The sequence below is a fragment of the Mesoplodon mirus genome (genome assembly GCF_964341445.2).
Source record: "Mesoplodon mirus genome assembly, chromosome: 14".
NCBI classification, from domain to species: Eukaryota; Metazoa; Chordata; class Mammalia; order Artiodactyla; family Ziphiidae; genus Mesoplodon; species Mesoplodon mirus.
This window is the reverse complement of record NC_138990.1, coordinates 46,385,731-46,399,215: the sequence shown is the minus strand read 5'-3', so window position 1 is coordinate 46,399,215 and position 13,485 is coordinate 46,385,731. Positions and strand designations below refer to the sequence as shown.

Below are 13,485 nucleotides of genomic sequence, written 5' to 3'. Positions count from 1 at the left end.
TGCCCTGCTCTCTCATTGTATGATTTTTTTTTTTAATGCAGAGCCATATGCTTTTTTGCTTTTTTTTTTTTTTTTTTTTTTTTGGTTGTGCTGGGTCTTAGTTGCAGCAGCCAGGCTCCTTAGTTGCGGCAGGTGGGCACCTTAGTTGCAGCTCGCATGTGGGATCTAGTTCCCTGACCAGGGATAGAACCCGGGCCCCCTTCATTGGGAGCACGGAGTCTTAACCACTGCGCCACCAAGGAAGTCCCTGTATGATTTATTACGTATGTGGGATTCTGTCATCCCAACTAAGTGTCTTTTAAGGTAGAACATTCATTCAAAAATATTTACTTCTGACCATATTAGAATAACTAGTGTAAGACTTACCTTCCCACCATAAACAACTAGAAAATGGGACAAAACATATGAAGCAACTGTTTCTGATATTGGACAACAGGAGTGTTATCCAGAAGAGAAAGGAAGCAAACAAGTTAAGTCCTGGAGGCACATTACTGACCATCACACAGAGAAGAGGAACTCAAGGGAAGCATGGCAGCATCAGTGAGTTGAGAAAACTGAGTTCATAACTTAGGAAGACTACGGTGGCTAGGATTTATGAGAACATATACTGGAAGAGAAGGAGCTAATCAGGGGAAGGTCCAGAAATCTGCAAAGGAGTCCCCTTGACTCTGTTGCTAAATGCTAAATGGACATACATAGAAACTCCACAAAGCTGGGCAACGACTGGAGAGCTCTAAGCTGAACATGTCCCAGAAATTGTACAGGAATGGGAGGTGTTGAGTTCTGTCCAGCCAGAGACATTGTTGAACCCCTGGAGCATTCAGTGGAGATTCAAGAAGGATCACAATTTAGTTAGAAGGGGTAAACTTGCCCTAAGGTAAAGGTACTCTAAACTCACTGTAACAACCCTCAAAAACATTCCTCAAAGGATCAAACAGATCCACAAATTAACTGCCTGAAAAAGTTCAACCCTTTGGAAAAATACAATAGAATTAAGACACCCAGTGTAACATTTGCAATGTTCCGCATTAAATCAAAAGTCACTAGACATGCAAAGAATCAAGAAAATGTTATCCATAACCAAGAAAAAAAATGTCAAAACCAACACAGAAATGACAGGGATGATGGAATTCACAGAAAGGGATTTTAGAAGAGCCCTTGTAAATATGCTCAGTGATTTAAAGAAGAACTTGAACATAATGAGGAGATAAGTGGAAGACGTATAAAAGAACCAAATAGAGATTTAAGAAATGAAAGGTGCAGTATTTGAAATGAAAAATTCATTTGATGGGCTTATCAGCAGAGTAGACATTAGAGAAGAAAGGATCACTGTACTTGAAGACAGTGAATAGAGATTATCTGAATTGAAGCGTAGAGGGAAAAAATGACTGAGCAAAATGCAGAGAGCCTCTGTGATATGAGACAAGCAGTCTATCGTGTGTAAATGGAATCTAAGAAGAAAGAAGAGTGGGAGAGGCACAAAAACTATTTGAAGAAACAATGGCTGAATTTTTTTCAAATGTGATGAAAAATATAAACACATAGATCTAAGAATTTCAATGAACCCCAAGTAGGATAAACATAATGTAAACCATAGCAAAGCACACTGTAATCAAATTCCTGCAAACCAATTATAAACAGAAACTCTTAAAAGCAACCAGAGGGAAAAATACACATTACATAAGGGGAAAAAAGATTGGCTGCAGACTTCTTATTAGAAACAATGCAAGCCAGAAAATATGAAATCTTTAAAGTACTGGAAAAATAAACCGTCAACATAAAATTCTATATCCTTCAAATATGATGGGGAAATAAAGACAAGAAAACAATAGCCAAGAGAATTCATTACTAGAAACTTGCACTACAATAAATATTGAAGGAAGTTCTTTAGGTGAAACCAAAATAGTACTAGATGGAAACTCAGATCCACTCAAAGGCATGAAAAGTCCCAGAAATGGTAAATCTATGGATAAATGCAAAGCGTTCTTTTCTTCACTTCTTAATTTCTTTAAAAGGCAATTGACAATTTAAATAAAAATAATAATACAGTGTTGTATGGTTTATATTATGTAGAAGTAAAATGTATGCCAATAATAACACAAAGGTTAGGAAGGGGTAATGGAAGAATACTACCATAAAGTAGATTTCATTTATAAGTAAAGTGGTTTAGTAATATTTGGAAATAAACTAAACTACAGTGCTTATTGTAAACCCTAGATCAGTCACTTATAAGAAATAGAAAAAAAGAGGTGGAGTTAATAACACATCAATAGTGAAGAAGAAATGGAATACAATTAATCCAAAAGAAACTAGAGCAAGAGGAAAGAAATAAGTGAGTGTTGTAACGTTGGGCAATGATATTGCTATGAAGAAAATTGTTGGGATGCGATGCTCCACGAATGTTTTCACGTTTGTGCATGATCATGACTCTCTGAGAAAGACTGTTGGCACTTGGATTAAAGAATGTTTGAACAGCAAGCAAACTGTACAAGTCAGAGACCTTTGGAGAGATTTAGAGACTTTTTCCTTGGATACATTTATTTACAGTCTAGGGATTGTAAACCTAAAGACCTCCCCCTCCTTTCCCCTAAGTGGATTTGTTTACATTACAGAGCAAAAGTCAGTAAGTCATATTCTTCTCCCCCCTCCCTCCCTCCCTCTCTCTCTCTGCCCCACCCCACCCTAGAGGGGAGGAGGAGCAGCAGTTGTGTCAACTGTCCTACATCAACTCCCAAAATTCATGATTTAAAGGTTTCTCTCATCATGTCACCCCGCAGGGGATTGGGACATGGAGAACTAACACAATTAAGAGTAATTAAAAGGCTGGATCTGATCCAAGATCTTAGTGTTATTTGTCAGAATGAATGTATGAATATTTTACAAAAATTCAATGAGGAAGGGGGTATCTCACCTGTAAGGTGGTCTGGGGAGGCCTCTCCAAGGAGGTAACATTTGAACAGAGATGTGAATGAAAAGCCATGTAAGACCATAATGTGGGAGAAAACCATAACATGCTTGGCTTTACTGGCTCTCCCAATGCCTAGCACACTTTCTCACACATAAGCAAAATTTAAATAAATAAGGGTCAAGTATATGACACTCTGAAAGGCTGGCCACTTCTGACTAGAGTATTGTTTATCTATTCTATAAATTCAAGAGTAGCTGCATCTTCAGACAAAATGACTTTTTAGCCACAGGCTTGTTAGCTAGGCAAAGATATGAGTTAGAAATCAAAATCAGTTAAGAACCATCTAAAGCATAATTCATGTTTCATTCCCTTAAATAAATCATATGTGTATATATGCAAATTTAGGGCTAGGCACCACAAAATGAAGTTTTAGCTGCAAGGCTAAGTTCTTTTTACAGAGGTAGAAATAGGTATCACTAGCTTGGTTTGGGAATTACCCCATGCTTGTAAATGTGACATACACAAATGCTGGGAAGAATAGACATGGTTGAAAAATACAGGCAGTAGGAATAATAAATGAGCATAATGAATGTTAACTGGGTGATAACTAATGGTACAGTCCCCTGTTAACAGGGGTGTACAGTGTCAGAAGCTTACAGCCAGAAGAGGAAAGGATGGAATTCAAAAGCCAAAAAGCAGCATATTCCTTGACTTTTGGCTGGAGCCACTATCAGTGTAACCTCTTTGGTCAAAACGCTTCTTATCCCTGTTTCACCAGGTCATTCCTTCCTTTGATGTGAATCATCTCTGAGAATCTGTAACAGGCACATCATTGTCAAGAAGTTAAAAGCAATTGATAAGTTGTTCTGGTAACACCTGTCAGTGAAATAACGCAGAGTACAAAACCCGGGCATTTAAGGAGTTGACAAGTATTATTAAACCTGTTTTGCAAGAGAAGAAGCTGGTTCAAAGAGGGAAAAGCTGTCAAAGGTAATGCAGTCTGTAAGTGGCTCAGGCCTCCTTCCTCATACAACCAAACTGTAACTGCATGACCTCTCATGGCCCAGAAGACTGGGAGGCCACCTGAACATTTATCGGTGCTTCCTTCTGTCCAACTTTAAAATATCATGACATTTAAAAAAAATGTTTTTTAAATAAATATGACATTTTAAAGTTATGAATTTGTTTTAAATTCAAATATATTTCTTATGACTGGTTTTCTCCATTCAGAAATTTACACTATTTAAAAATTTTAAATGGTAGCAACAGTATATTTCTACCAGTACTGCTTCCCTTTTTTTTTTTTTCCTTTGAGCACTTAATTGGTCTGTCTTTGACACCCTACTAAGAGCTCATGTTTGAATTGGGAAGAATTATGGTGATGCTTTCATACAGCGGATGGTGGCTTTGTGCAGGTCCTTTCCTCAACCTGACCTTAATTTCATGATTTTAATAAAGAAAAAAAGATAGAAAAGCCTAATTCAAAGTAAATTAGGATCTATAATTCAGAAATGCTTCTGCCCGTTTGTAACTAATGTTCCAGTTGCTCTCCAGTTCACTTTCCACTCTTTAATTCATTCACTTTAAAAAAAATAATAAATCAGCAATAAACTATCTTTCAACAGAAAGCAGGGCAATAAGACAAAGGCTTGAGTGCACATCCTCTGTGCTGGACTGTAATCCAGGGAGCAAGAGCGAGGGCCAGGGAAAGTGAAGCCGGGAAGCAGAAGAGCTTATACCAAGATACTTGATGCGTTTAACAGGTTGCTCTGTCCTGCAGAAGAGCCAGGAACAGAAACAGAAATCCTAGAGTGGGGAGAGGATGGCCCTGGGCAAGGCTCTATTAGGCTGCACCTGCAAGAAGCCAGCCGGAGGCAACTGGCGGCTAGAAAAAGATGCGGCGAGGCCAGATGAATCTGAAGTAGTAACAAGTGGCTCCCCATAAAACACAAAGATATTCTTTTTGAATATAGTAGGTCCCCTACATATGAAACTTCAAGTTGTGAACTTCCCAAGATGCGAACGTGCATTCCATCAACGTCAGGCATGAGTGAAATTGCAGCTTACCCTCCATCTCCTATTGCTGATGACCCTACCATCTCCTACCTCCTCTCCCTCCTCCAGTCAGTAACTCTTCTTACCTGGTCACTCAATGCCAGCCCCTGTATGCCAGCTGTTGTACTGTACTACCATACTTTTCAAGGTACTGTACTGTAAGATTAAAATGTTTTCTTTTTTGTGTTAGCTTGTTTTTTATGTATTATTTGTATGAAAAGTATTGTAAACCTATTATTACAGTACAGTACTATATAGCCAATTGTGTTAGTTGGGTACCTAAGCTAACTTTGTTGGACTTAACAAACAAATTGGACTTACGAATGCGTTCTCGGAACGGAACTCGTTCGTAAGTAGGGGACTTACTGTACATCCGTGCACTTTTGCCCCCCCTCCCATCTTTCTCATGGGTATCTGTCATTAACATTTCATTTCCTATGCATTTATATATCATATGAGAACATGTATCTTTTTCCTTTTAAGAAACATGAATCAGATCATACTAATCTTATTCTGTGACTTGTTTTTTTCACTCATGTGTTATTAGCATCACGGTTAGGTTTTATCTCATTGTCAGCAAGCTTATTTTGCCCTTAGGAGGTTCACTGGAAAACACTGATTTAACATTTGTTGAATTTATGTGTGAATGAAGGAATGATAGTATGAGTTCTAGTTACAGTTCTTGCTTATAGAAAGGAATGCTGCCAGTATTGGGAATGCAGTGGGCAAGGTCTTGTAAACATGGAATTTTTATTGCCAGACAATTGAACAGTCATTCCAGCCTCTCCTTCCTCATTCGTCAACACCTCCACATCTTCAATTCAGAGGAAAGAATGGATGCCATACAGGGGAGACATGGAAAAGAGATGTAGGGGTGGAAAAATAATCTTCCCTCTACCTTTCTAAGTTCTTGGCTGAGACCCCTGTAATGAAAAGCAGATTAATAAGAGAAAAACAGGGTTTCCCTGGTGGCGCAGTGGTTGAGAGTCCGCCTGCCGATGCAGGGGACGCAGGTTTGTGCCCTGGTCCGGGAAGATCCCACATGCCGCGGAGCGGCTGGGCCCGTGAGCCATGGCCACTGAGCCTGTGCGTCCAGAGCCTGTGCTCTGCAACGGGAGAGGCCACAACAGTGAGAGGCCCGCGTACCGCAAAAAAAAAAAAAAGAAAAAAAAAAGTAATAAGAGAAAAACAAACAAATTTATTAATGTATGCCTCAGGTATACATGGGAGATACCCAGGGAAAAAATGAATCCCCAAGGTGACTTAGAATTCGGGATTAAATAACATCTTAATAGGGAAGGGGGAGGGGAGTGGTAGGTCTCTTAGAGGAGAGTGAATGATTTTTAGGACAGATGAATGGTCCCTTAGAAGAATAGATGGGAGTTGTGACAGTCTGTGACAATGTCTGTCTAGGCATGATATTGACTTCTAGTCTCTCCTGTGACAAGAGTCAATCCTCTCTGGTTGATGAAACTCCCAGGAAAGGGATTTATGGCAGTTGAGTTCCTTTGGGAGGATCTGTCCATAGGCAGATAAGGGGAGTTCAGAGAAAGCCTCTCCCTGCATTTGCTGTTTTTCACGTGCCTACAGTCAAGATAATCAGTATACCAAAGCAGCATATTTTGCAGTAGCACGTCCTTCTCCAGTCATATTTTGGAGCAGCATATTCTGCTACCCTTCAGAGATAACAGGAGACTCTTACAGAGGTTCATTCAGTCAGCAAATGGGGATAAGATGGTGCAGACATTGGTCCCTATCCTCATGCAGGGCAAGGCGACAACTGAGGGAGGAAGGAAATAAGAATAGGACGAAGATGTAGAAGGAAAAGAAAATAGTAGCGTTCCAAAGGAGTGAGGAATTTCAGTGATGGCTAAATTAGTGCAGTGCTTGTGTTAATAAAGTCGTTTAGAAATGAGTTTAAATCCCAGCCATCTGCTCCCACATACACGCAGTACCCCTGATTTCACTCCTCCCCCACACACACGTACATCCCAGTAATAATCTGGTGATATATTTTTCATGGTTTCCCACAGTTGATAATAAAAAATACACTTAATTCAAACCAGTGAGTTATGACCCAGATCTAAGTATAAATATCGTGGAAGTCATAAGTTTCTTTAGTGACAGTCTTACTAATTATTTTGGCCTGTTTTTAGCCACATTGGATATTTTTTCTTTTTAAGGTTGCTATGAATGTTGTTCGCGGCAGCATCAATAAGCCAAGAATTCATATAGTTACTCAATCACACAGATTACTCATCATTGCCTGTTCATAACAGAATCCTAAAATGTTTAAGATTTCTGATGCAAATCAAAATCTCATCATCACTTGTCATTGCTAAATTAAATGACAGGATAATAACATTACATTAAAACCATTTTTCTCTTGATTGAGTACCTTTTTCAGAAGTGAACCTTGTAGATGTATATTTTTTCCATCAGTACTATAAATGCATTTAGAATCCAAGATAAAAATAGAATTGAAAAGGGGAGGAGTAGAGTGGGATGTTTTCAAATTATTGATGAGTCTCTTTTGAATCTCAAATAACCATATTTGACAGGGCACTGCTAGGGAATGGAGTAGTTTTGGCCCAATTTATTGAGACTTTTAGAAATACATAAAGGAGGTTCATAGGTCAAACTTCATTTTTATTGACATGATCGTGTGTTCTTGGCATCAGTCATATGTCATTCCATTGCAGACAGGCTGTTTTCAGTTAGATCACAGCCTAGGTGGGAAATGAATGTAAATTTCTAATCTGCTAAAACAGAGTAGGTTCTCAGTTGAGTTATTGTGAACTTCTCTCTTGGTCTTTCTTTCCTGTCTAAAGCTAATTAACCTTTGGGGCACACCTGCCATCTCTCCATTGGCTCCATCTGGCCCTTGGCCCTCTTTGTGGCCAACCAGTCCTCATGCCACTTGAGTCGATCGTCTCCACTTGCCCCTATACCCAGAACTCCTTTTCCATTTAAAGTCATCTGTTCTTCAAAGATTTTGTTTCCTCGCATCTTCCACCTTCAGTGTTATGAAAATCATATCCTGGAGCAAGTCTTTTACGCTTTTTGCCTCGTTTAATATTACCTTCATTAGACAGTAATGTCAGTAAAAATCCTTAGCACTTGGAGAAGTCAGTGAAGGTATAGACTGAAACAGGATTGGCTATGAGTTGACAATAGTTGAATCTGGGTGATAGGTACATGGGGATAGGGGAAGTCAATATAGCATTTCCTCTAGTTTTATATGTTTGGAATTTTCCATAGTAAAAATTTTAAACTAAACTTAGATCTTTAGAATGCTTTTATATATATATATATATATGCTCTTTTTGAGTCAGTGCATGAAATGGGTGGTATACAGGATGGACTAGGACTAAAACCTAGTCCTGCCGTCTAAATACCCCACTCCCACCCCACCCCCAAGGAAACAAGTAAGATTCTTTAGTGCCCGAAATTGCAACTTCCCTCTTCTCCTTAGGTCCTGAACAAGACTACCAGAATCCTGGCACACTTCCTGCTTCTTGTAAATGACCAGATAAACCTGTACAGAAATGCACAATAACTTGGTCCCATTTATTAAGTCCCACTGTGAATAAAGTTCTGTGCTGGGCATTGAGAAGGGGGAATATGAAGTTACTTCCCTCCAAGAGTTCCCCAAGCTGGAAAACAGAGGCACCCATGAACAACCCTGATGCAGTACAGACTCTAAGAGCCGTCATCTGAAGTAGAGCTACAGCAGTATGGCTATGGGGCAGTGGGGGAGAGAAGAGTTTTGTCAGGCAGATGTGTTCTTGACAGTGATGCAAACTACTGAATGTTATCTTCAAGGAAAAGGTAATCTTTCCTGCTTCTGCTTGCAGTTCTGGCTGCTAGGACTAGAGCTCCATCAGTAAACTTCCCTCTGTCTTCTGAAGAGCTTAAATTGATTGCAGTTTCCAATGTGCTTTTTTTTTTTCTCCTTCTCTTTTAAAATTATGATAGCCTTACTTCTCGTCTGCCAAAACCTGGTGAAACCATCCATGGTCATAAGTTTTTTATTGGATTTGGAGGGAAAGGTGCCAACCAGTGTGTCCAAGCTGCTAGGCTTGGAGCAAAGACATCCATGGTGTGCAAGGTAAGTGTAAAGTATGGTGGAGAGGGTTCTAGAGGCAAGAACCCGGTTTAAGACATGAGCTCATTTTTTTAAACTATTTTAAAGTGAACAATTCAGTGGCATTTAGTACATTCACAGTGTTGTACAACCACCATTTCTATCTAGTTCCAGAACATTTCCATCATTCCAAAGTAAAAACTCCTTGCCCATTAAGCAGTTTCTCCCCATTCCCCCCTCCCCTCAGCCCCTGGCAACCACCAATCTGCCTTCTGTCTCTATGGATTTATCTATTCTGGATATTTCCTATAAATGGAATTATATGATATGTGACATTTTGTGTCTGGCTTCTTTCACTTAGCATAATGTTTTCAAGGTTCATCTACCTTATAGCATGTATTAGTACTTTATTCCTTTTGTGGCTGAATAATATTCTATCGTATATACCACAATTTGTTTATCCATTTATGTGCTGATGGGCTGTTCCCACCTCTTGGCTATTGTGAACAGTGCTGCTATAAACAAGTACATGTACATGCATGTTTAAGTATCTGTATGAGTCTTTGAGAGGTTTGTGGTTTTTTTAATTTATTTATTTTTATTTTTATTTATTTTTGGCTGTATTGGGTCTTCATCGCTGCACGCAGGCTTTCTCTAGTTGCAGTGAGCGGGGGCTACTCTTCGTTGCGGTGCACAGGCTCTAGGCACGCGGGCTGCAGTAGTTGTGGCTCGCGGGCTCTAGAGCGCAGGCTCAGTAGTTGTGGTGCACGGGCTTAGTTGCTCCGCGGCATGTGGGATCTTCCCAGACTAGGGATCGAACCCGTGTTCCCTGCATTGGCAGGCAGATCCTTAACCACTGTGCCACCAGGGAAGCCCAGGTTCGTTGTTTTTAAAGATTTAAATAGGAGAGAGTAATCTTCCTTGTCCTTCATATTAGTTTCTACCTCACTGAATCCTCTGGGAAGTAGCAGTCCTCAAATAACTTAATGCTGCATTCCCTGAATTTAATGAGTTTATAACTGGAGTGTAAGAAGTGAGGGGGGAATTAGCCTACTCCAGTGGGTTTCTGTGGTCTAGCTTCTAAACAACAGCATAAATCATCCTGTTTTTAGCAGGTTTCACTCCAGCAACACAGCTCTTGGAAACTTGGTCTAATAACTGATGATTTACTCATCTCTAAGCTGTTCTCTTCTAATGCTGTATATTGGATCAAAAAGGAATCTGGGGGACTTCCCTGGTGGTGCAGTGGTTAAGAATCCACAGGGGACACAGGTTCCGTCCCTGGTCTGGGAAGATCCCACATGCCGTGGAGCAACAAAGCCCGTGCACCACAACTGCTGAGCCCACACACCGTAGAGCCCACGAGCCGCAACTACTGAGCCCACGCACCACAACTACTGAGACCTCATGCCTTCTGTTCCTCTCACATCCACTCCTATGGTTTCGTGATTCATTTCCCAAGTTCAGTTTCACAATTCAAATATTTCTATTTTGCATTTTGGGAAATGTTCGAGTAAGGAGGCTGATTAAACAGAGGTGCTATTTGTTTTATTCTGGTCTGTGTATGATGGTTATGTGAGCACCTGTACAATTTTGAAAGTTTTTTATATCTACTGTGACTGATTTAGTCGTCTGTTGTTTAGCCCCACAGTGGAATTTAGCCTGGGTGTCTGTACAGAAGGGACATGGAAACATGGCTTCAGCTAAAACCTATACAAGGTTACTTTGCTTAGATACCCTGGGACCTTTAGACATGGATTTATTTAAGTTTAAACAGATTGTATCGTATTCTTAGACTTCTTAAAAAGAAAAATATCTTTTATAATAAGAGTTATTGTTATCCATTAATCATAATATTTCATTCAATTATGAAGTATATTTTTGTTTAGCAAATTAGCCAAACTGCCTTATAGCAGGTTTCTTAAAGATAACAAATTGCAAGTAGAAAACCAAAATCATGAAATTACTCAAGATAAAAATGAACAGATGGAGCAAAAGAAAAACAGGTAGAAGATTTTCTTAGCAACCTTAACTTACTACTGCCCTGCAACAAGCTCAGATTCAAGCTCTGATGGAGGAGCACTGGCACAGGCACAACATCTGATACTGAGCTAAGGGGAAATATTTGTCAGAACATTGTGATGAGGGCTATTAAGCAAGAATCCATCGAGATGCATACAGTGACACGTGTAATGAAACACTTCAAGTAGTTAAGAGTTGTGTAGTCGGTACTCAACTGAGTCCCGGGCCAAGGCCACAGTCCGAGGATCATAGGGAGCCCCACCCTCCCTATCCCACCCCACTAGGTGGTCACAAAGCACCGAGCTGACCTCCCTGTGCTATTCAGCAGCTTCCCACTAGCTATCTATTTTACATTTGGGAGCGTATATATGTCAGTGCTACTCTCTCACTTCGTAAAGGACTTTTTAAATAGGACTCAGATTTCCATTGCTTTTTGTCCCCGTTTCAATACAATAAATACTGTAACCCTGGGCATAGATATGCTCCCAGTTGGCTATATTGTTCTTATGAAAGGAATAAGATACATGGTTATATATATATACATATATATGTGTGTGTATGCATATATATATATATATATATATATTTTTTTTTTTTTTTTTTTTTTTTTGCCACACCAGGCAGCTTGTGGGATCTTAGTTCCCCAACCGGGGATCGAACCCACACCCTCAGCAGTGAAAGCGTGGAGTCCTAACCAGTGTACCACCAGGGAATTCCCAAGCTACGTGGTTATATTAAACAGCATTATTTGCACCAAACCATTAATGGAGCTGTCATGTTTTTACTAAAATAATAATAGTAATACAGTCTCATATTTAAAATAATGCACCCACCTGCTTGCTTCCACGATCAGTTGCTTTTCTGTTGAAGACAGGCGGCAACAGGGAGAATCAGAAGTGTCTGGGAGAACTAGATGGGCAGGAAAGTAGTTTATAAGATTGACTCCAAGCAGCAGTAGCCCTGCCCCTACCCCAGGAGAAGCAGCCATAGCAGCAGCAGTACAGCCATGATGATGACGACGATGATGATGACACCAAGTCATATTACTTATCCTTTAAAGTTTTAAATGTCCTGTCATGCATATTATTTTATTTTACCCTCGCAGCAAACTGGCTGGGTCTTCCCAGATAAGGAAACTGAAGACGGTCTCCTTCAATTCAATTATGAAGTATATTTTTGTTTAGCAAATTAGCCAAACTGCCTTATAGCAGGTTTCTTAAAGATAACAAATTGCAAGTAGAAAACCAAAATAGACGGTTAAAGTGTCTTGCCCCAGATCACACAGCTAATGTGAAGGGGCTTCTGACTTCCATGACACAAATGAAAATATTGTCTTCCTATTCTTAGGCTTTTTTCACTACTTTTACTTTGTAATGCATCACTACAACCTCTATGTGAAGTTAATGGAGCTACAGTCGACTTCTTCTAATCCCCAACAGTGTTGCTATTTTTCCATTTATTTTTGACAAGAGAATACCAAAGAAGGCAAAAACAAAGGATTTTATTCCACTTCTCATGTAGAACTTAGAAGGCCAGCCAACAGATTTGCCAGGAAATCACTATTAGAATAAATCTGGAACCATAACAATCACTGAGGGATGTAGCCAATCAGGTAATTCTCTGGGCAGGAAGAAGACAGGCAGCTACTGCAGCCTCTAAAATACAGCTGCAGCAAGCCTGCAAAAGCTTTCACACCCTGAGCATGAAACCCCTTCCTAATTAGGCCTCTGATGCACATGATGTTCCACCTGGTGTTATAGTTGTGTCTCCATGTCTTATTTTCCCCCCAATATTATCAGTTTCTTGAGGGCAAAACTCCATGTTTTGGTTTCTTCCTCCCCTCCAACAATTCTTCCAAACCCTGGCACTTCCTAATATTTGTAATATCAGCACCATTTATCAAGCCTGCCCTTGGTATTCACCTTAAACAGATTTCGCCTGTATAAAACTGATAGGGAAGGGTAGAGAAGTTCCTTTGCTCTAATTTGTATCAGGCTCCACATGCCTAGGGATGGCCTTTCTTAATTCCTACAGCATTCTTATAATGATATTTTCCCAACTATACAACACTTTTGATTACCCATGGGAGAGAGTTAAATAATGTAAATAAATTTTTTTTTTAAAGATGAGATAACAAAGATTTTGTTTTCTAGTATGAGTCTTTGACCTAAGAAACAGGATGCCTTGGCTCTTACCTGGTAGAAAATGGCCAGCCTTCCATAAAGGAAACCTTTAGTCGATGACCTCCTTCTACCCGGGGGCTCTCCCCACAGCAACCCCTCTGTACTTCACTGTAGAGATAGAAAGAGATAGAGGTAGAGTCTACTAATAACAACTTACATAGTATTTGAGATTATTGCCTAATCAGCATTTCCACCAGAAAAGGAGCACAGGGAAAAGTGTTCCTTAAGGA

At 39.8% G+C, this 13,485-nt stretch overlaps 1 protein-coding gene across 6 annotated transcripts in view; it reads left to right on the top strand.

Annotated features, from left to right (window-relative positions):
- The window catches only part of RBKS (ribokinase), an 80,398-nt gene that overhangs the window by 14,042 nt on the left and 52,871 nt on the right, over positions 1-13,485 (top strand). For 5 of the 6 annotated variants that reach the window (XM_082643288.1, XM_082643285.1, XM_082643287.1 and 2 more), the window contains exon 2: positions 8,942-9,074. In XM_082643288.1, the coding sequence (XP_082499414.1) occupies positions 9,063-9,074 (12 nt within the window). In that variant the 5' untranslated portion in view covers positions 8,942-9,062. Of the gene's footprint in view, positions 1-3,025; positions 3,899-8,941; positions 9,075-13,485 lie in introns of those variants that run through there. The other variant, XM_082643289.1, reaches the window with a different exon arrangement.